Source organism: Ammodytes marinus, assembly GCF_949987685.1.
Source record: "Ammodytes marinus genome assembly, chromosome: 3".
NCBI classification, from domain to species: Eukaryota; Metazoa; Chordata; class Actinopteri; order Uranoscopiformes; family Ammodytidae; genus Ammodytes; species Ammodytes marinus.
In genome coordinates this window covers 3319203-3340003 of record NC_137232.1, presented here as the reverse complement: position 1 = coordinate 3340003, position 20801 = coordinate 3319203, and the positions used below count along the sequence as shown (strand labels likewise).

The 20801-nt window shown below is 42.4% G+C and overlaps 1 protein-coding gene across 2 annotated transcripts in view; it reads left to right on the top strand.

The window, feature by feature from the left end:
- Positions 1-20801, top strand: part of usp32 (ubiquitin specific peptidase 32) — a 95122-nt gene that overhangs the window by 63787 nt on the left and 10534 nt on the right. For both annotated transcript variants that reach the window (XM_080053845.1, XM_080053844.1), the window contains exons 16-29: positions 205-322; positions 5222-5379; positions 9237-9318; positions 9478-9552; positions 10056-10194; positions 11077-11182; positions 11637-11810; positions 12951-13125; positions 13856-14007; positions 18844-18955; positions 19055-19254; positions 19729-19913; positions 20006-20092; positions 20528-20648. In XM_080053845.1, the coding sequence (XP_079909971.1) occupies positions 205-322; positions 5222-5379; positions 9237-9318; positions 9478-9552; positions 10056-10194; positions 11077-11182; positions 11637-11810; positions 12951-13125; positions 13856-14007; positions 18844-18955; positions 19055-19254; positions 19729-19913; positions 20006-20092; positions 20528-20648 (1884 nt within the window). The remainder of the gene's footprint in view (positions 1-204; positions 323-5221; positions 5380-9236; positions 9319-9477; positions 9553-10055; positions 10195-11076; positions 11183-11636; positions 11811-12950; positions 13126-13855; positions 14008-18843; positions 18956-19054; positions 19255-19728; positions 19914-20005; positions 20093-20527; positions 20649-20801) is intronic.

The window sequence follows — 20801 nt, the reverse complement described above, 5'->3', positions numbered from 1 at the left end:
TTAAATTAAATGTAAGAGGATAATTGTGTTCCAGACATTCTATCATTAATCCCTAATAACATCTGCATGTTTAAATATTTTTTATTTTTAAACATAACAGCAGTTACTATTGCAAGACAGTCTTTTGTCCCGCTTCTCAAGAATCAGTGAAATAACACTATAGATCTTGCAGAGACTTGAACCTTTGCCTGCCGTCTCCTTCAGGTAATCGTGGAGAGCAGAGCAGGCCAAGCTGAGCTGGAGCTCTTCCCACGCTACCTCCTCTTCCTGCGGCAGCAGCCGGCCTCACGCTCCCCCCAGTCCAACATCTGGGTCAATATGGGTATGACCAGCCTGCGAATGTTCCCTCCGTATTTACCCCCACCAAGAGGTAAAGTAAGCCTGCAGCAAGACCAGAGCAAGCCGTCGAAAAAACGCTTCGTTGAGCTACCCCGCACTTCCCCCTCCCCCTTCTAATCCTCCTATAGTGGAGCCATCCAGCCCTAGCAGTGCTCTGGAGTGGGACAGAGGAGTTAACCAATGGCCCATGAAGGGGACCGACTGCTGATCACTCCAAAAGTTGCATAATTCCAACCTTGTTTTCGATCTTCACAGACCCTGTGCTATTCAAGTATTAGTTTTCAGAGTACATTTTCTCCTAGCACTCTTCAATCATCAGCATTATTAGTATATTACTGAAACAGTCTGGGACATGATAGTAGAATGTTTGTAGGATCACTCCTTGTGGCTTTTTGAGCACCTGAAAACTCACCAAATTCTATTGAACTTTCTGATCCGTCAAAATGACAACATACGCAAAAGACATTCATGGAAAGCAATCCTCCATTTAGAAAAAAATAAAAAATTGGAGGTCCACATTGCCCCATGAGGACTGTTAGCCTGGCACCGCCCACCTACGTACTTCTGCACAATTGTCATTTCTCTTCAGTAGTAAGTCTGGGTCCGCGGTATATAAGTGTGTTTACTCCGCCTGAATTTTGGCGGTCCAATCAGCGAACAGAGGGAGTGGCTGAGAACAATGACGTGCGGCAGTTTCAGTTGTACACTGTGTGCAAAAATTTTAGGCAAGTTGTATTTTTTTTTAAAGATTATTTTTTGGCATTTTCAAGCTTTATTAGATTGTATAGAGTTGAAATGGGGAGACAGAGAGAGAAGGGGGATGACCTGCAGTAAAGGTCCACGGATCGGATTCGAACCCGCGACCACTGCAACGAAGGCCGGAGCCAATATGGTACGCGCTTTATCCACTTCTCCACCGGAGCGCCCCGGCAACTTGTATTTTTGAGGATTAATTTTATTATTGAACTACAGTGCTCTCGGTCAATCCAAAATGTTAATGAACCTAAACCTGAATGTTTACGAAAGTAAAGGTGAGGTTTTGTCTTTCTTACAAGAATATATATGTTTTGCTATTATTAGGCAACTATTAGTATGCAGAATTATTCTGCAACTAAATAAAAAAACTAAATTTTTCCCATCTCACTTGTTTATTTTCATCTGTTAAAGTGAGAATAATAAAACAACTCAAAATTTACAAATAAAAATTTCCGACATGTCAAAAAAAAAAACAGTGACCAATATAGCCACCCTTCTTTTCATTAACTGTCACAAGCCTTCCATTCATGGAGTCTGTCAGTTTCTTGATCTGTTGACGATCAACTTTTTTTTCGAGAGGTGTACTGATTTCCTTCGCTGTAAATATCCCGTTTAAGCAGGGCCCATAGGTTCTCAATAGGGTTTAAGTCAGGTGAGGAAGGGGGTCATGTCATTATTTTTTCATCCTTAAGGCCTTTACTGGCTAGCCATGCAATTGAGCACTTCGATGCATGTGATGGAGCATTGTCCTGCATAAAAATCATGGTCTTCTTGAAAGATGCAGACTTTTTCCTGTACCACTGCTTGAAGAAAGTATCTTCTAGAAACTGGCAGTAGGTTTGGGAGTTGATTTTGAGGCCATCTTCAACCCAAAAAGGTCCAACTAGCTCATCTTTAAAGGCAACTATTAGTATCTTTAAAGATGAGCTAGTGCTATTGACCGAGAGCACTGTAGTTGTTCAATAATAAAATGAATCCTCAAAAATACAACTTGCCTAAAAATTTTGCACACAGTGTAGTCAGAAGCCGGCGCATGACATACGTCACGACCAAACGTTATGTGATTGGTTGGCAGATCCAGAGTGGCACTGGGCAGATCCAATAGTTTTAAACCTCAACAGACACCCGCCTTCAAGTGAGTTAATGTTTGTCAATTGAGTGATTCCAGACCCTCTGTTCAAATGAAATGAAGTACGATGGTCTGGTAGGATCAGGCTATAGGACTGTCTCCACTGTGGATACAAATCTGATTAGCACGACCTCTGCCTTTTGCCGCGAGGATGAGGTTCCATTGTGTTCAGAGTGACAGTGTTGTCTAGTCAAAAGCCTTATTTCCACTCAGTGGTGCGGTTATTTGCTAACCTGGAAATCCAGACCCATATCTAGAACGATAGAGGGTCTGGCCACGATCAATAGACCTTCCCAACTACGCGTGCATTTCAAATGCCACTGAACGCAATTGGATAGCACTACGACCAATCAGAGCAATGCAAAAGGTGACATATTAAGCCCCGTGCGTTTAGCGAACAGTTAAATTAAACTTTTTGAGTGCCGTCTTCCAAATCGTAAAGGGTTGAGGCCAAAGCCGTCTCAAACTCAAACAACATATCCGCAGCCATCTCTGTTGTTCATTCGGTTACGTTCGCCCCAGTGCACCATACATAGTGCTCTGGCCCGCCCATATCAGAAAGAACGATTTGATTGGTAGCTCAGGATTTCTTGACATATTTAATGAGCTTCAATGGTTCGTGTCCAGACCTAAAGGCGCAGCAAATTTAATTTGCCAGTGGCAGGTCTGGATTTCCAGGCCAGTTATTTGCGTTTCCACTGTCAAAAGTTAGAACGGGAACCAAAATAAGCAAGCTGAGCCGTATCTATTTTTGCCAGACTTCCGTTGGGGTACCAAGCCGTCCCAAAGGGTCCCAGAAGGGTGGAGCTGCACACTGCAGTGTGAGAAATTAACTGCAGTGTGTAATCTCCTCTGCAAAAGAGTGAACAATCTTGTGTGAAAAATGTCAGCGCGCAGATCTCTGTTAAGTGTCTTAGGTTTTTCCTCTTCAATAAAGTGTCCTGCTGCTATGATGGCATGATAGTTATGTGGCTGCCACCATTCACATAGATTCAACAGACCTAGGGTTTCTGTGCCCTGCGGAACCATGCCGTGCCGAACCAAACTGTGCTGCTTAGTGGAAACGAGTCAAAAGTTTAAATCCAAAATTGCATCAATAACATACATTTCACTTTTCCTTCAGATTCCGCCAAAGTTGTTTGTTTATTAATATTATAAAGTAAGAGTAATATTCTAATGTAGCGATGTCTTTGTTGATCCAGCTGTACGTTGCTGTGTCGCTGCCTCCTCAAATGGCAACAGGATGCAGACAGACAGACAGTCAGTATTACAGAGATTAGTCGGTATCACTGCAGCATTTACACACAGCCGGCATATTTCATTATCAGATAGAAATGAGTTTCCTGTCACTTTGTTTGATGTCGGTTGATGCCTGCAAGTGTTAACTTCATTTCAGACACTTTCACTTCCCTTCATATACTGTAGACCCAGTCCTTCACACGATGGTTGAAGCTGGATTCCGAAGCTGACAGGTCCGTCTCAGTGATTGAGACGGACCTGGACGTATCACGGGCATGCACCTATCATGAGTCGATCGTGCACCCGTTGCACGATCATACACGCGCTAATTGATTGGCAGTGGAGCAGCAAAGTGCCTAGGAGGAGAGAAAAAAGGGAAACGAGAACATTAAGGGACTGAGTTTGGAGTTTTCCTTTTAAAGAACGTGTATGTGGATGAAGATGAAGCACACAAATACTCCCCTCCAAACCCCACACCTAATCTGCCAACAAACTGCTGAAAGTAAAGAAGAAGAATTCCAGTGTTTTCATTGACTGTTATCCACCTAACCTAGCCTCCCCTACAATATGCATTATGCTTAAATGGACATGTACATACAATGCCTCGCAGCACAGCGAAAGCAGATGACTGAGCATTAGATGCAGATGTAGACATTTGCTCCAGTGTACTGAGGCTAGGGATGGCATCAGCACTCTGCACCAGAGCACTGCTGCTTTCAAACCCTGTCAACAGATCAGGTTTCAGACCACAGTCCTGGGTCCCCCTGGAGCGCTGACTCCCATCATGACTCACACTGTGTTCAAGCAGCAGCCTGTCATTGTTCTGTTTTAGGACCCTCTCTCTGGCCACACATCGGAGTAATCTCTGAAATACATCTTACCTTTGCATCATATTCCACATAATGTCTTCCTGACAGCATTAGCGGAGCACTCAAACAAGTGTACGGGATGGTCGGTTTTGTGGTATAATTGAATAGCAAAGCTGTGAAGATCGGGGGTGGGGGAAAAAATAAAAAATATTAAAATCACTAGTTGTATAAATGATTTTGAAATCAATGTCAGTTGAGACAAGCTTTTACATCTATTTAACAGGACTAATATCGATTGGTTTGTTTTTGATTTAATCCAATCTTGAGTTCACTAAATCCACTAAGTTGATTGAACCAATCAAGTCTGCGCTGATTGACAAAAAAAGCCCTTTCTTGCTGCTTTCTTACAACTAATCCTCAGTCACCGGAATGCTGCTGCTGTGGTTGGTATCCATCAGTTGTTTGCATCCGTGAGCTGGATTTTTAAGGGTGGAGTCAGTGATTCTGGAGAACGCTTGTTGTCAAAATCACTTCTTGTCAAAATCAGTGAAAATCTCCTATCAGTCGACAACCTGTCAGTACTGTGAGTGCTCTGAAAAAAGAATGTGTATCAATACACAGCCTATGCTCTGTAGACTGGTATGTAAACAAAGGGTATCTAGCAACATGCCAGTTTACAGGGCTTAGGCTGGGTATTAACACTGGACTTTCTTTCGGCACACACATTATGGAAGGGTAGCGGATCCCCGTGAGGATATATTCAATGATTGAGAATAAAAAGTGATTGTGACAACAAGCATTCTCCAGAATCGCTGACTACTCCTTTTATATCACTGTGGAATTCCAAATGACCACACACCAAATTGAAAATAATCTGGAGTAAACCGTGTTCTGCTTGTGTGATTTGTGTCAGTTTTTGAATGTCCATTTCCCTGTTTGTACACGTTAGCAGGTAGCGTGCCATCGCCCAACGCTCCTCTGAAGAGAGTGCTGGCCTACACGGGCTGCTTCAGCAGAATGGGAACCATCAAAGACATCCACCTCTACCTGTCCCAGAGACTACGCATCAAGGAGGAAGACATGAGGCTCTGGCTCTACAACAGTGAGGTGGGCCCCTCTTAATAATAATGGATAGGATTTATATAGCGCTTTATTGCCTAGGCACTCAAAGCACTTTACAGGGTTCCAGGTTCCATTCATAGAACTCCCGGCTATGTTTAATAGTGAAAGTAAGAGCATTTCCACACTCACAATGTGAAAGAACATAAGGGATATGGACTATGCAGATGTGTAGCCTTAAGAAAAGTGCTTTAATTTGCCTGGGAGCATACAGACTGGACTCTGGAGCAATGGAAAAAGGTTGTGTGGTCTGATGAGACCAGATTGATCCTGTTCCAGAGTGATGGGTGCATCAGGGTAAGAAGAGAGGTGGATGAAGTGATGCTCCCATCATGCCTAGTGCCTACTGTACAAGCCTGTGTGGCAGTGTACAGTATGATCTGGGGTTGCTTCAGTTGGTCAGGTCTAGTTTCAGCAACCTTATGTGTCAAATAAAGCTTATCAAAATGTGTTACGGCGAATATGTGCCGTAATCAAAGCTTATTTGGTCCAGCAAGATATTTGAGTGTGACTTTTTTTTTGGGGCCGGGCAGTGTACATGTGGCGCTCATGAATGGTTCTATATCTGCTCTTCACTGCTTAACGAGGAGCATTGTTAAAGGGAGGCACACCAAGCTGTTATGGATGACGCTACACTGACATACTGTACAGGTCCTTCTCATATAATTAGCATATTGTGATAAAGTTCAATATTTTCTGTAATGTACTGATAAACATTAGACTTTCATATATTTTAGATTCATTACACACAACTGAAGTAGTTCAAGCCTTTTATTGTTTTAATATTGATGATTTTGGCAAAAAAGTAAAGAAAAACCAAAAATCCCTATCTCAAAAAATTAGCATATTTCATCCGACCAATAAAAGAAAAGTGTTTTTAATACAAAAAAGTCAACCTTCAAATAATTATGTTCAGTTATGCACTCAATACTTGGTCGGGAATCCTTTCGCAGAAATGACTGCTTCAATGCGGCGTGGCATGGAGGCAATCAGCCTGTGGCACTGCTGAGGTGTTATGGAGGCCCAGGATGCTTCGATAGCGGCCTTAAGCTCATCCACAGTGTTGGGTCTGGTGTCTCTCAACTTCCTCTTCACAATATCCCACAGATTCTCTATGGGGTTCAGGTCAGGAGAGTTGGCAGGCCAATTGAGCACAGTAATACCACAGTGTTTCCCACTAATGTATCATTCCGTGGCGGGCCGCCACACTTTCATTTTGCCCCGCCACACTTTCACTTTCATTTTTTTAATTTTTTTAATTTTTTTGATATATGTATATTTTACTATTTAAAAATATACATGTATACATTTAATTTGCAATGCGCAAGTTTCACTTGGAAACAATAGCATTTCCGCATAAAAATCTTTAACGTGTGATTCGCGCTGTGATCTCAAGAAACAATATTTCCTTCAATCATGGACGTATTATCAAAGCGCCGCTTGAGGGATCGAGGCTTCAATCTCCCCGAGTCAATCAGCCCCTCCCCCTGCGGTGTCAACACGCGCTGTGACTGTATTCATAAGTAGCTATTTTCTGCAATTTTTCCATCACAATTCATTCTGCGCTCTTTGAGCACCCTCTGCTGGAAATAATATTGTGAGCTATCCTTCGTGATTGTAGTCACAGTTATTTGAGTACTAGTAATTCAACAATCTAATAAAACAAAAGGGCGCTTGTGTTCACTCTTTTGAACCACAGGTAACCACCACCTTTGCTTCATTTTTTTGATGGCTCAAATGTGTATCATAGAAAATTATTTATTCATTAACCATTGATAAGTGTGTTAAACTCCATCTTAATCACCATTTATATAGGAATAGTGTTCCTCAAAGTACACCAGATTGATGCATTTAACATTTAAAAGGTACAACATTTTCTTCCAGGGGAGCATACCCCCGGACCCCTCTAGGGGAAAAAATTCTGTGGGAAACACTGTACCATGGTCACTAAACCATTTAACAGTGGTTTTGGCACTGTGAGCAGGTGCCAGGTCTTGTTGAAAAATGAAATCTTCATCTCCATAAAGCTTTTCAGCAGATGGAAGCATGAAGTGCTCCAAAATCTCCTGATAGCTAGCTGCATTGACCCTGCCTTTGATAAAACACAGTGGACCAACACCAGCAGCTGACATGGCACCCCAGACCATCACTGACTGTGGGTACTTGACACTGGACTTCAGGCATTTTGGCATTTCCTTCTCCCCAGTCTTCCTCCAGACTCTGGCACCTTGATTTCCGAATGACATGCAAAATTTGCTTTCATCCAAAAAAAGTACTTTGGACCACTGAGCAACAGTCCAGTGCTGCTTCTCTGTAGCCCAGGTCAGGCGCTTCCGCCGCTGTTTCTGGTTCAAAAGTGGCTTGACCTGGGGAATGCGGCACCTGTAGCCCATTTCCTGCACACGCCTGTGCACGGTGGCTCTGGATGTTTCTACTCCAGACTCAGTCCACTGCTTCCGCAGGTCCCCCAAGGTCTGGAATCGGCCCTTCTCCACAATCCTCCTCAGGGTCCGGTCACCTATTCTGGTTGTGCAGCGTTTTCTGCCACACTTTTTCCTTCCCACTGAGGTGCCTTGATACAGCACTCTGGGAACAGCCTATTCGCTCAGAAATGTATTTCTGTGTCTTACCCTCTTGCTTGAGGGTGTCAATGATGGCCTTCTGGACAGCAGTCAGGTCGGCAGTCTTACCCATGATTGCGGTTTTGAGTAATGAACCAGGCTGGGAGTTTTTAAAAGCCTCAGGAATGTTTTGCAGGTGTTTAGAGTTAATTTGTTGATTCAGATGATTAGGTTAAGAGCTCGTTTAGAGTACCTTTTCATGATATGCTAATTTTTTGAGATAGGAATTTGGGGTTTTCATGAGCTGTATGCCAAAATCATCAGTATTAAAACAACAAAAGACCTGAAATATTTCAGTTGGTGTGCAATGAATCTAAAATATATGAAAGTTCAATTATTATCATTACATTATGGAAAATAATCAACTTTATCACAATATGCTAATTATATGAGAATGACCTGTATAGCCTGGTCCAGTATGTAAGGAACATCTGTGTCTCTAGGAAACCTTCACCTGTATACTCACAGCTAACACACACAGAAACACACACACACATGGTAGGCACTGGAGCACGAGACATGCCTCTATGGGTCACACTACTAAATAAAATAAAGGGTGTGCAAATATACTCCATGGAGGATGTTAATAATCATTTTGGCTGGAGGTTCACTATAACACTTTAACCTTTAATTATTAGTCAACTATTTCCCGTCCATTTTCCAAATGTAATGTAACTGTTCAGCAGTGGCATTCAGTGATGCAAATTCCCAAACAACTTAGCAATAAATCAAATCAGCTGAAAGTGATGCTGTGGAGCTGGGGGTCAGGTGATCAATCACATAGATCACGTCTCTCGGGAGTGTGGGGAGAACCCACGTGTTTGGTGCTAATTTAATAGAAAATGTATTTGAGGAATATATTCCAACAAAGAACAATGTCGGCTGGGGGTGGGGGCTTAAGGTGGCTCTTGTATTTTAACATAACCTTAAGGCCCTTTCTAACTGTGTGTAGACCTTCACAATTTCGGTTTTGTGCTTTCCATGATGCATATTCCTAAATGGATATATGTCTAATCAAATGACCACCCAGCCAACCTGGGGCAAGGTGCATTTACAGCACAGAAAACAATCTAAACGTTTGACACAAAGTGCTGGGGGGGATTGGGTTAATAGGGGCCCAGTGGCTCATTTTCTTCCTAAGCCGCCAAGCAGGTTCATGGAAATGTCTTATGGTACTTTTAATCTAATTAAAGTAATAACTCCATGCTCCCTTTTCTCCTGCAGAACTACCTCACCCTCCTGGACGATGAAGATCACACACTGGAGAGCCTAAAGATCCACGATGAGCAGCAGCTAGTTATTGAAGGTGCTGAAAACAAACTCCCCTTTAGTGCTATTCAGACCCATCATGCTGCTAGAACTGTCTGCCCTTTCCACTCATAACAGGGAATTCTTAATGATGGCACATGAAACGAGGGAGCCAAATGGTTTTAATCACACAAACCTGTTCTTTTTTCCTCTACAGTCAGGAACAAAGACATGAGCTGGCCTGAGGAGATGTCCTTTATTGCCAACAGCAGTAAGATGGACAGACACAAAGGTGAGCTGAAGAATGCTGAAGAATGATTGACTTGATGAAACATACTGTGATTGGTGGATCACATACAGGGAGGCTAATTAGTGGCAGTTTCAATCGAATTGTTCATTTCGACCGTTGATACAAGTGCAACCAGGCAAAGCAGTTTTATTTTTACAGCACACTTCAGACACAAGGCAATTCAAAGTGCTTTACAGGGGCATAAAATACATCAGGATTAGACATTAGAAATGACATTTAAGAAATAGGGAAAAACATAGTCTAGCACAGCCAGAGCAAACTACAGCTAGGAGTATGGTCTGGAACCAAGCTATATCGTTTCGATTACAGGGGGGAAAACTGGGCTGATCACAATCGTCTTGCGCAGCGCTAAGCCCAGGAAGCAGCAACGCTTCCTTTCAAAATAGTGACATTTGATGCCGACCATGGAGCTGTTCTAAAAGTTATTGTTATTTGTTGCTTTAAAATCTGCCCACTATATGTCCTTGTGTTTTTCCCCATCCCAGTCCCAACAGAGAAAGGAGCCACTGGCCTCAGTAACCTGGGCAACACCTGCTTCATGAACTCCAGCATCCAGTGTGTGAGCAACACCAAGCCTCTAACCGACTACTTCATCTCAGGGAGACACCTCTACGAGCTCAACAGGTGCCGTTTCACTGCATCACTCTGCTATGGATCAAAGCCGCCATTGTTCTGAACCTGTCATTCTGTCTCAAATATTTTCTATTGAAAGCATTTGTTTATATATCATGACATTTATACACAATACAGTGACTGCTTCAATTGTTTTATGTTTACACACGCATAGTACAAGGTAAAGAATATAGTGGAGGTCCTGGGCAGGATTTGTATGCGCTTCATTTAGCGGAGAATATATCAACAAATGAAATGAGGCAATATCTCAATAAAGATGCGTACACATTGCCTCATTTGCATATTTTATTTCTTAGACAAAGTGTAACACAAAAAGTATTTATCTTAATATGAAGATTAATCTGGTAGAAATGTATAGGGATATCTATGAAGGGGAAAAAAGTCCCATTCACGACGTAGCGTGATACTAGTGTCACATGTCGTGTTCATTTTCAGGACTTTCGTCCCGGGTAGACATTTTGGCACACATCCCATGTTGTTCAATGGGGTCATATTACAGTAGTCTATAACAGTTGAGATATTCTCCGCTAAATGAAACACACACAAATCTTACCCAGGACCTAGACTAATAGGGAAAAGAACAAAAAAACAAGAGGAAAAGAAAAGGAGAAAAAAAAGAAAAGGTATAGATAACTCCAATCTAACCAGCCGTTAACCCGGCCATCCAGGATTACGTGTGACGTTTGTCTGTATGTTCAAATAGTTTGTTGTTCAAGAAACAAAATTAATGGGGACCATTTTTTTAAAAATTGCTTCAGTTTATCACTCAAGATAAACCTAATACGTTCTAGGCCCAATGTGTCTGTTCATTCTGAAATCCTCTTTCTTGAACTTGTCATTCTAACTAGCCCTTTGGTGTTTTCTTTTTTAAAGGACCAACCCCATCGGGATGCGAGGGCACATGGCCAAGTGTTACGGTGACCTGGTGATGGAGCTGTGGAGCGGGACGCAGAAGAACCTGGCCCCGCTGAAGCTCAGGGTATGCACACCTGAAACATTTCTAGACCTTTATGTGTTTTGTCCCTTTCTGTGTGCTACATCAGCACACAGAACTACTTCAAGAGGTGCTTTTTTAAAGGTGCATTATGTAACTGTGGGTGTGCCAGAAAAGTTAACATTTTCTGCAGGTGTATTGTCATAACTGAATAAACAAGCTTTCCTCACAGGTAAATTGTTTGAACCACTGCTTGGAAACACATTCTAGTAATTTGGTTCCAGGTTCTTCAAAATAATTTAGTTTTGCTTTGCTTTATGATGAGAGAATGATCCCCAATACTAAGCATTATATATAGAGAATTGTTGTTGTAAACTAACTGCAGGCTCTGCAAATGTTATAAAGAAAAAAAAATCCCTCTTCCCTGAAACTGCATAGTGCACCTTTTAAAAGTTGTGTAGAAATCAAAGGTTTCTGATGTCATTGCTCCCTCTCCCAGTGGACAATAGCAAAGTACGCGCCACGCTTCAACGGCTTCCAGCAGCAGGACTCCCAGGAGCTGCTGGCCTTCCTGCTGGACGGGCTGCATGAAGACCTGAACAGAGTCCATGAGAAACCCTATGTGGAGCTGAAGGACAGCGACGGCCGGCCAGACTGGGAGGTGGCCTCTGAGGTCAGACACCACCTTTAGAAAATACTTATATCTTCTTTTTGGCATTTTCAATGAATGCTTTATTTATAGTGCAGAGAAACAGAGATGAAATGCTGCCGAGAGGGGAATGACGTGCAGAGAACTGACCAAGGGTTGGATTCAAACCGGGTCTGCTGCGAGGACTGAGCCTCATTGGGGGGGGACGCTCTAACCACTACAAAACCAGCGCCTCCGATACTGTTATTGACTATGGCCGTACAATAAATAGTGCATGTTTGAGTTCAGAGTGCTTATTGATCTGGGGAAGAAGCTGTTTTTGAGTCTATTGGTCCTGGATTTACACATGGTGTAGCATGGTAGCGGCCCAATTCCGATTATTTCTGACCGCTTGCTTACATCTACTTTTAAAAGCATCCCATATCCAATATATCTGTGTTCTTACACCTGCTTAAAGCTTCAAACAACCCACATGCGTACATGAGGCATTGGTTACCAGAAACCAAAGTAAACACGTGAACAACCAGACAGAAGTAAAAGACTCTGCACTGTTAATATAATGGAGACAGAAATTATAATTCAAGCAATTGCTTTCCCAAGCATCATTGGTGGTTTGCATCATATTGCAAACATTTTAAGACGGGAGAAGAAAGAGGTGAGCCTGGCCGCATAAGCCCAGGCTGCAATAAGGACTCTCCTCTGCTAGATGTCAGTGACGGGTGAATACACGGGCAAAGTACAAATCTGCTCTGTGCCACATGAGAGGAAAAACATCAGTTTTTGGCATCAAGACAAGTCATTGTAAATATGGCATGTTATGTTGAGAAAGGTGCTCACAGAAGAGAGCAGTCAGTGCATCAGCTAAGCTCTCCTTTAGACTGCTAATGGTGCTGTATTGATGATCTCTATGTCCTGAGGGGAGGGATTGAGCAGGATTAGCTGCGTGTGATCTCAACACTGTGTGTGTGTGTGTGTGTGTGTGTGTGTGTGTGTGTGTGTGTGTGTGTGTGTGTGTGTGTGTGTGTGTGTGTGTGTGTGTGTGTGTGTGTGTGTGTGTGTGTGTGTGTGTGTGTGTGTGTGTGTGTGTGTGTGTGTGTGTGTGTGTGTGTGTGTGTGTGTGTGTGTGTGTGTGTGTGTGTGTGTGTGTGCTCGTCTATCCTAAAGGCATGGGAGAACCACCTGCGCAGGAACCGTTCCATCGTGGTGGATCTGTTCCACGGTCAGCTCAAGTCCCAGGTGAAGTGTAAGACGTGTGGACACATCAGCGCTCGCTTCGACCCCTTTAACTTTCTGTCTCTGCCCCTGCCCATGGACAGCTCCATGCATCTGGAGATCACAGGTGAGCCAAAGATTCTGAAAATCTATTAATTTTTCTCTTTTTATTGAAGTGTCTACGAGGAACTTTCAGTTTGCGTTAATTCTAGCACCACCTTCGGACAAAAGCGGTAGTTTTTTTACTACGCCGGCTGTTGTTCCTGGGAGAGCGTACCCAGACAGACAAAGGCATTAAGGACGCACTCACACTATACTGTACTATACTATACTATGCCATCTGTACTATGCCCAAAAACTTTTCCCCCTAAGGCCTAGATTATTTTGGCTAGTGTGGGTAGGCCATCTCTACTCAAGTACAGTACACTTCTATGGCCTGAGTACACTTGGGAGAGGTGTACTCCACGGTACAGATGCTAATGAGCTGACACGCGCACAAGCACGTGCAAAGACGGCGATCCTGACGCCAATTTATTAGGGATGGATGCACATAGTGGGTTAAACGTTTAAACGTCCGCTGCCTTAGGGACGGAGATAAAAAGATGAGAGCAGCATAAAGCAAAGCAAAAATCATACATGAGTACGGTACAGGGCAGCTTTGCATAGTGTGAGTGCGCCCTAAGGAGAACTATATAAAAATAGCATTCTTTGCACTGATGGTCTCGTTTGTTGTTATATGTAATTTATGATCACCACCAGAGGAAAACTGTTTCAAAAATATTTAAAAGTTCCTCATAGCACCTTTTTTAAAGAACAAAACTTGAAACTTGTGTTGTATTGTTGCTGTGTGTTTGCAGTCATTAAGCTGGACGCCTCCACCCCTGTGCGCTACGGTCTCAGGTTGAATATGGATGAGAAATACACGGGCCTGAAGAAACAGCTGAGTGAACTGTGCAGCCTCAAGCCAGAGCAGATCCTCCTAGCTGAGGTGCACACCTCCAACATCAAGGTACAAGCACGTGCACTTTATCCACTACACTACCCCTGCGTTCCAATCCCCATACTTCCCTTCTATTTAGTATGCCAGAAAAAGATTTAGGATGTCCCAATACATGCAGGTCAATTGTAGTATGCTAAAAATACATAAATGCCCCAATAACTGCAATAGCATTTTGGAGTATTTTGTCTTTATTCTTGAAATTTCTCGATATAATGAAAACAAAATCTTCCTTATCTGATTTTTTTTCTCTCTCCTGTCTGTGGCCCTAAAACTCTTTTGCACTTTAGTATGTAGTGTAGTAAAAAGAAAAAGTATGTGATGTGGAACGCAGGGAAAATGTCTATGCAATGCAGCAAAAAGCACTTGAAGTGACAGACTGTTGAACACCATGTTAGCCCATGTTCAAATGTTTGTTTTGTTTTATTCTTGATTGTATTCTCTGTGAAGTATGTTTTTATGAAGCAATAATGCACTGTGCCCAGATACATTTCTCCACAGGAACAATACACCGTGTTCCAAATTATTATGCAAATTGGATTGAAGTGTCATAAACATTTAATTTTTTGTTTTTCAATAAAACATATGTATGATATTGTGTCTCAGGACGCCTTGGATCATTGAAATCAATCTCATACACCTGTGATAATTAGTTTGCCAGGTGATCCCAATCAAAGGAAATCTACTTAAGAAGGACGTTCCACATTATTAAGCAGGCCACATGTTTCAAGCACTATGGGAAAGAAAAGGATCTCTCAGCTGTTGAAAAGCGTCAAATAGTGCAATACCTTGGACAAGGTATGAAAACATTAGATATTTCACAGAAACTTAAGTGTGATCATCGTACTGTGAAGAAATGTGTGGCTGATTCAGAGCACAGACGGGTTCGTTCGGATAAAGGTAATATGAGGAAGATTTCTGCCAGACAAATTCATCTGATTAGGAGAGCAGCTGCTAAAATGCCGTTACAGAGCAGCAGACAGGTATTTGAAGCCGCTGGTGCCTCTGGAGTCCCGCAAACCTCAAGGTGTAGGATCCTCCAGAGGTTTGCAGTTGTGCATAAACCTATTATTCGGCCACCCCTAAACAATGCTCACAAGCAGAAACGGTTGCAGTGGGCTCAGAAATACATGAAGACTAATTTTCAAACAGTCTTGTTTACTGATGAGTGCCGTGCAACCTTGGATGGTCCAGATGGATGGAGTAGTGGATGGTTGGTGAATGGCCACCATGTCCCAACAAGGCTGCGACGGCAGACAGGAGGTGGTGGAGTCATGTTTTGGGCCGGAATCATGGGGAGAGAGCTGGTAGGCACCTTCAGAGTCCGTGACGGTGTGAAAATGACCTCGGCAAAGTATGTTGAGTTTCTGACTGACCACTTTCTTCCGTGGTACAAAAAGAAGAACTGCGCCTTCCGTAGTAAAATCATCTTCATGCATGACAATGCACCATCTCATGCTGCAAAGAATACCTCTGTGTCATTGGTTGCTATGGGCATAAAAGGAGAGAACCTCATGGTGTGGCCCCATCTTCCCCTGACCTCAACCCTATTGAGAACCTTTGGAGCATCCTCAAGCAAAACATCCATGAGGTTGGGAGGCAGTTCACATCAAAACAGCAGCTATGGGAGGCTATTCTGACATCCTGCAAAGATATTCAAGCAGAAACTTTCCAAGAACTCACAAGTTCAATGGATGCAAGAATTGTGAAGGTGCTATCAAAGAACGGGTCCTATGTTAACATGTAACTTGGCCTGTTAAGATGTTTTTGATTGAAATAGCTTTTGATTTCACTAAATATGACCTCCACATCCTGCAAATTCAACAAATGGCCTTTTTTAGTTCTTCACAACCTATAAAATGTTTTGAAACTCTGTTGTGCATAATAATTTGGAACAGTGCATTTGGAGTTTATTTTTGAAAAAAAATACTGTTATCATTGGGAGGTTTGTTCAATAAAATGTGAATCATACTTTAACGGTTGATGACTTAAATTATACTGACTGTCATTTGCATCAACTATTTTGGAAAATCTGAGAAAAATATAATTTGCATAATAATTTGGAACGCACTGTAAAGTTTAACCTAAGGTACGGACACTGTTCAAGTGATCACACGGCAGGCCTCGTGTCACACAAAGCCTAACACATAAGGAAACATCATTCTCTGTGCTAAACAACACGGTTACATTTCAAGTTAAAGGCTCGATTCACTCAAATGCAAAGACGTCAAATCAGTTTTATTTCTATAGCCCAATATCACAAATAGACATTTGCCTCAGTGGGCTTTACGTTCCATACAGTATGCCCTTAAACCCTTAGCTTGACTGAGAAAAAACTCCCATTAAAAAATTGAGAAACCTCAGGGAGAGTTGAGAGAGGTAGGGATCCCTCTCCCAGGACGGACATCATCAATAGATGTCATATTTAAAGAAAATAATGTCCTATCTACTACTGCGCTAAAGACAGAATTCCAATTTGTATTAAAAAATAATGATAATTTTAATAAAATAAGTGATAATTGTGAAAGTAAGATTAAATAGAGTAGGGGAGAGTCGACGGAGTTGTGCCAGTGGGGAAGTTGTGCCACCCCTTGTTTTCTAGAAAACCGCATATTATACTAGAAACATATATTCAAGAAGAGCCATCCATTTGACTCATCCTATAAATAAGGGAGACACAAGGAATAAGATATAAGCACATTTACACTAAAAAAAACTGTGTTTTGCCTTTCAAAGTAAAATTTCCATGATCAAGGTTTTTTGATTATTGTGTCTTAACAATTAGACAAGTTTGAAAACATTTGATGCATGTTTTAGTGCTTTAGTATGCTACACTTTGAGTCTATATAGTTAGCACAATGTCAGCCCCTAAACTGCTGCATCATGCTAATTATCCAAAATTCTGGGGTTGGGGTGATTTGTGCCAAAGGGCCTAGGTGAGTTATATGTCAGTAAGTAAGTAAAATGTATTTATAAAAGCACATTTTTAACAGTTTGTACTGTCCAAAGTGCTGTAAATAGTGCATTCAGTAGGTAAACAATGAAGGTAAAATAACAATAACAGAAATAAAGACATAAAGCCCATACATCCACATATAAACAAAGATAGTAGTGCAGAGGTAAGATAGTTAATGGGGAGGAAAAGCCAGGGTGTACATATGGGTTTTGAGCCTTGATTTAACAGCAGAAATGGAGGGGGAATCACATTTGTCTGGTGGCAGTTGGTTCCACAAGCACAGAGCAGCTAGTGAAAAGTACATTTCTGAGAGTTGTGCCAGTGGCATGGCTGTATACGCTGGTCACCAAAGAGAAAGTGATCGTCTACAGTAGCTCAGAAGAGACTGACATTTCCATTCCACTTAACGACACCACTGGCAAGAGTTCAGATGGCCAGAAAGATGATGATGGTAACTTTGTCATTGTGAGCTTTGCAGGTAAAACCACCTAGATCTGTTAGGCCTTGTTTAAGAAAATTGACCTTCAATCTTTGTAAAATATTTACTTTAAATAAACCTTAAATAAGTAATTGTGTTATGGATTTGTCTTGCATAACAGTTTGAGATATATATCAATGGCACAATTTACCCCGTGGTATTCTTTCCAAAGGCACAACTTTCACCACACCGGGGGCAAGTTATGCCACAAGACAACTTTTTTTTCCGAAAGCTATATTTCTTCAACAGTTTATTCCAGATCCAAAGTTTGTGTTGCCAGGGATGCACAACATCCTGAAATATATGTACATATTTGATTTGGAGACATAACTATCAATGCCTCACTTTAAAATCACTTTGAGTAAAAAGTGGCACATCTCACCCCACTTTCCCCTACTGTAAAATATGATTCGCTTAGAGTTGCAAAAGTAAGGCATTTCAACGATCAACTAATAGAAATGCATTTAAAAACAGCATGAACAGCATGTGTTATCTACTTTGCATTGCGATGGAGGCAGTTTGAATATGTTTATATATAGTATTTACCAGAGAATCCTGCTTTGTGTGTAGGTTTTGGTCACTGCAGCTTTTCTGGCTGGAACATGATCTACAAACCGGTTGGATTAGTCTAAATATCACTAATCTAATTAGTGCTCGGCAGAAAATACTTGCCTCTGTTGAAGCAGCAGAAAAATAACCCAGTATTTTCTCTTTTTCTTTTAGCCTTTAATGTCAGTCCTGTGTTATTTACACATAATGTCAACAAAATATGAACAAATCCTTCTGTAATAACTTTCAGAATAGTGATGTGATGATGAATAGAGATTTCTGGTTCAGAGTATTGAAAAGAACGCAACCAGACAAGGTTTAGTCAATTAAACACCTTAATGTACAATTTGGACCTTTGATTTATACTAGTATGAAAGAGGACATAGGGCAGCAAAATAGATAAAAATTCCAAAATTGACCAGTGCTTGCAAAAACATGTTTTTGCCTGCAGTGTCTCTTCTTAATAGTTGTAAAGAGAACGTCTGGCAGGGTTTGCAATGATCTAAACTGTGACAAGCTACTTAGTTCACGTCTACTCAAAAAGAGGGCCCATGTGTAACAGTCACCTCTTGTGGAGGAGCCTTGAAATGAATTCTTTTTTTCTTTTTTAAGATATTTTTTTGCCATTTTTATGCTTTATTGATAGTGTAGAGACAGAGTTGAAATGGGGCAGAGAGGGGAGTGACATGCAGAGATCGACCGCGGGCTGGAATCGAACCCGGGTCTGCTGCTGGCCGATGCCCATGGGGGGGACGCCCTACCAACTGAGCTAAGGGCGCCCCCCTGAAATGAATTCTTTGTTTGTGTGTGTGTGTGGGTGTGTGTGTGTGTGGGTGTGTGTGTGCGCGTGCGTGTGCATGCGCAGAACTTTCCTCAGGACAACCAGAAGGTGCGGCTGTCTGTTAACGGCTTCCTGTGTGCGTTTGAGATCCCGGTGCCGGGTTCACCCACATCACTGAGCTCACCCACGCTGACAGGTCAGCCTCTCTTGTCTATTCACTCTTACCTGCATACATACCTGCTCTGAATCCACACTTACCCCTCTTTATATTTTGTTCTCCTCCCCCTTTCATTAGACATCACCCCAATAGCCAACGGCTCGGCGCCCAATGGTGACCTGGTCAACAAGCCGGTCCTCATCTCTAACGGAGGGCCCAGCACCATGGTGTCCTGCTCCCCAGAGACGCCCATGGCCAACGGGCTGGCCAACGGACACATCATACCCCTGCAGGAGAGTCCATTCATAGGATACATCATCGCCATGCACAGAAAGATGGTGAGAAGTAATGCAACGTGCTGTTAGATGTACTGATGGATGGATGGATGGATTGAAGATGCTTATTAGCAATACAAAAAACTGGATCCTTAGCCAATATATAAGCAACAAATAAGTAAAAAAAAAGTCCTAATTCAATTGACAGCCATCAGTGTTCATGATGTTTAACTCGGTCGGCTTAAACAAAAACAAAGAAGACACACCAAGAAGAAAATCATCTGAACAGATGAACCAAAACCTTCAGAGTCCACAAACGAGAAATAACCAAACAGAAGAACACTGGTCCATCATTAAATTGTTGGTTTCTGATGAGTTACTTTTAGTTTGGATGAAGCTTCACTCTTCAGCATACCTTTACAGTTATTAGACAAACACGCTTTGTTGGAGTTACAAAATACACCGAAAAATACAAAATCAAAATCATTTCTCTACATCACGCCATCATGTGTGTGTGTGTGTGTGTGTGTGTCTCAGATGCGTACGGAGCTGTACTTCCTGTCAGCTCAGAAGAACCGGCCCAGTCTGTTTGGCATGCCTCTCATAGTCCCCTGTACGGTCCACACCAGTAAGAAGGATCTGTACGATGCGGTCTGGATACAAGTGTCCCGATTGGCGAGCCCACTTCCCCCACAGGAGGCCAGCAACCACGCCCAGGACTGGTAGGCTCACCACCATGAGATGTCCACACTGACAATCTGAATGAGGAACATGAGACCATATGAGTCATTGTTTATGTATTTTGCCTCTGCAGTGATGACAGTATGGGCTACCAGTACCCCTTCACTCTACGGGTTGTGGCTAAGGATGGAAACTCATGTGCCTGGTGTCCCTGGTACAGGTGAGGCAGAGTAATTTATACTGTCTGCACACACACACACACACACACACACACACACACACACACACACACACACACACACACACACACACACACACACATACACACGGGTCAAAAAGTGGGGAGTAATGGGACTATTGTATTTGATTTGTTTAGTAGTGATTTGAAAACATGGGAGAGAACAGAAAATGAGAGAAGGATGGGTTTTTTTCATTATGCACTTCAAGAATTAATGTCCAGAAGGAAGTGGACATTCCATGTTGAGAACAAAGTCAACAGTTCCAGACTGCAGTTAAGATGGAAAGATGTTGACAGACTGGAACTTCCCTTATCAATAACTCATAAGCAAAACGTTATTAAAACACAAACAGTGCAACATTCAAAACCTTGTGTGTGTGTGTGTGTGTGTGTGCGCGCGCGCGTGTGTGTGTGTAGGTTCTGTCGAGGCTGTGCAATAGAATGTACAGAGGACAGAGCCTCCGTGGGAAATGCTTACATAGCTGTGGACTGGGACCCCACCGCCCTGCACCTCCGCTACCAGACCTCCCAGGAGAGGGTAAGACACACACACAAACACACTCAGTCACTCTCTCACACACCCACACACACCCACACACCCACACACCCACACACACCCACTACTTTCAGGGTAACTTCGGCATGACACCGGAAAACTCTCTCTCTCTCTCTCTCTCTCTCTCTCTCTCTC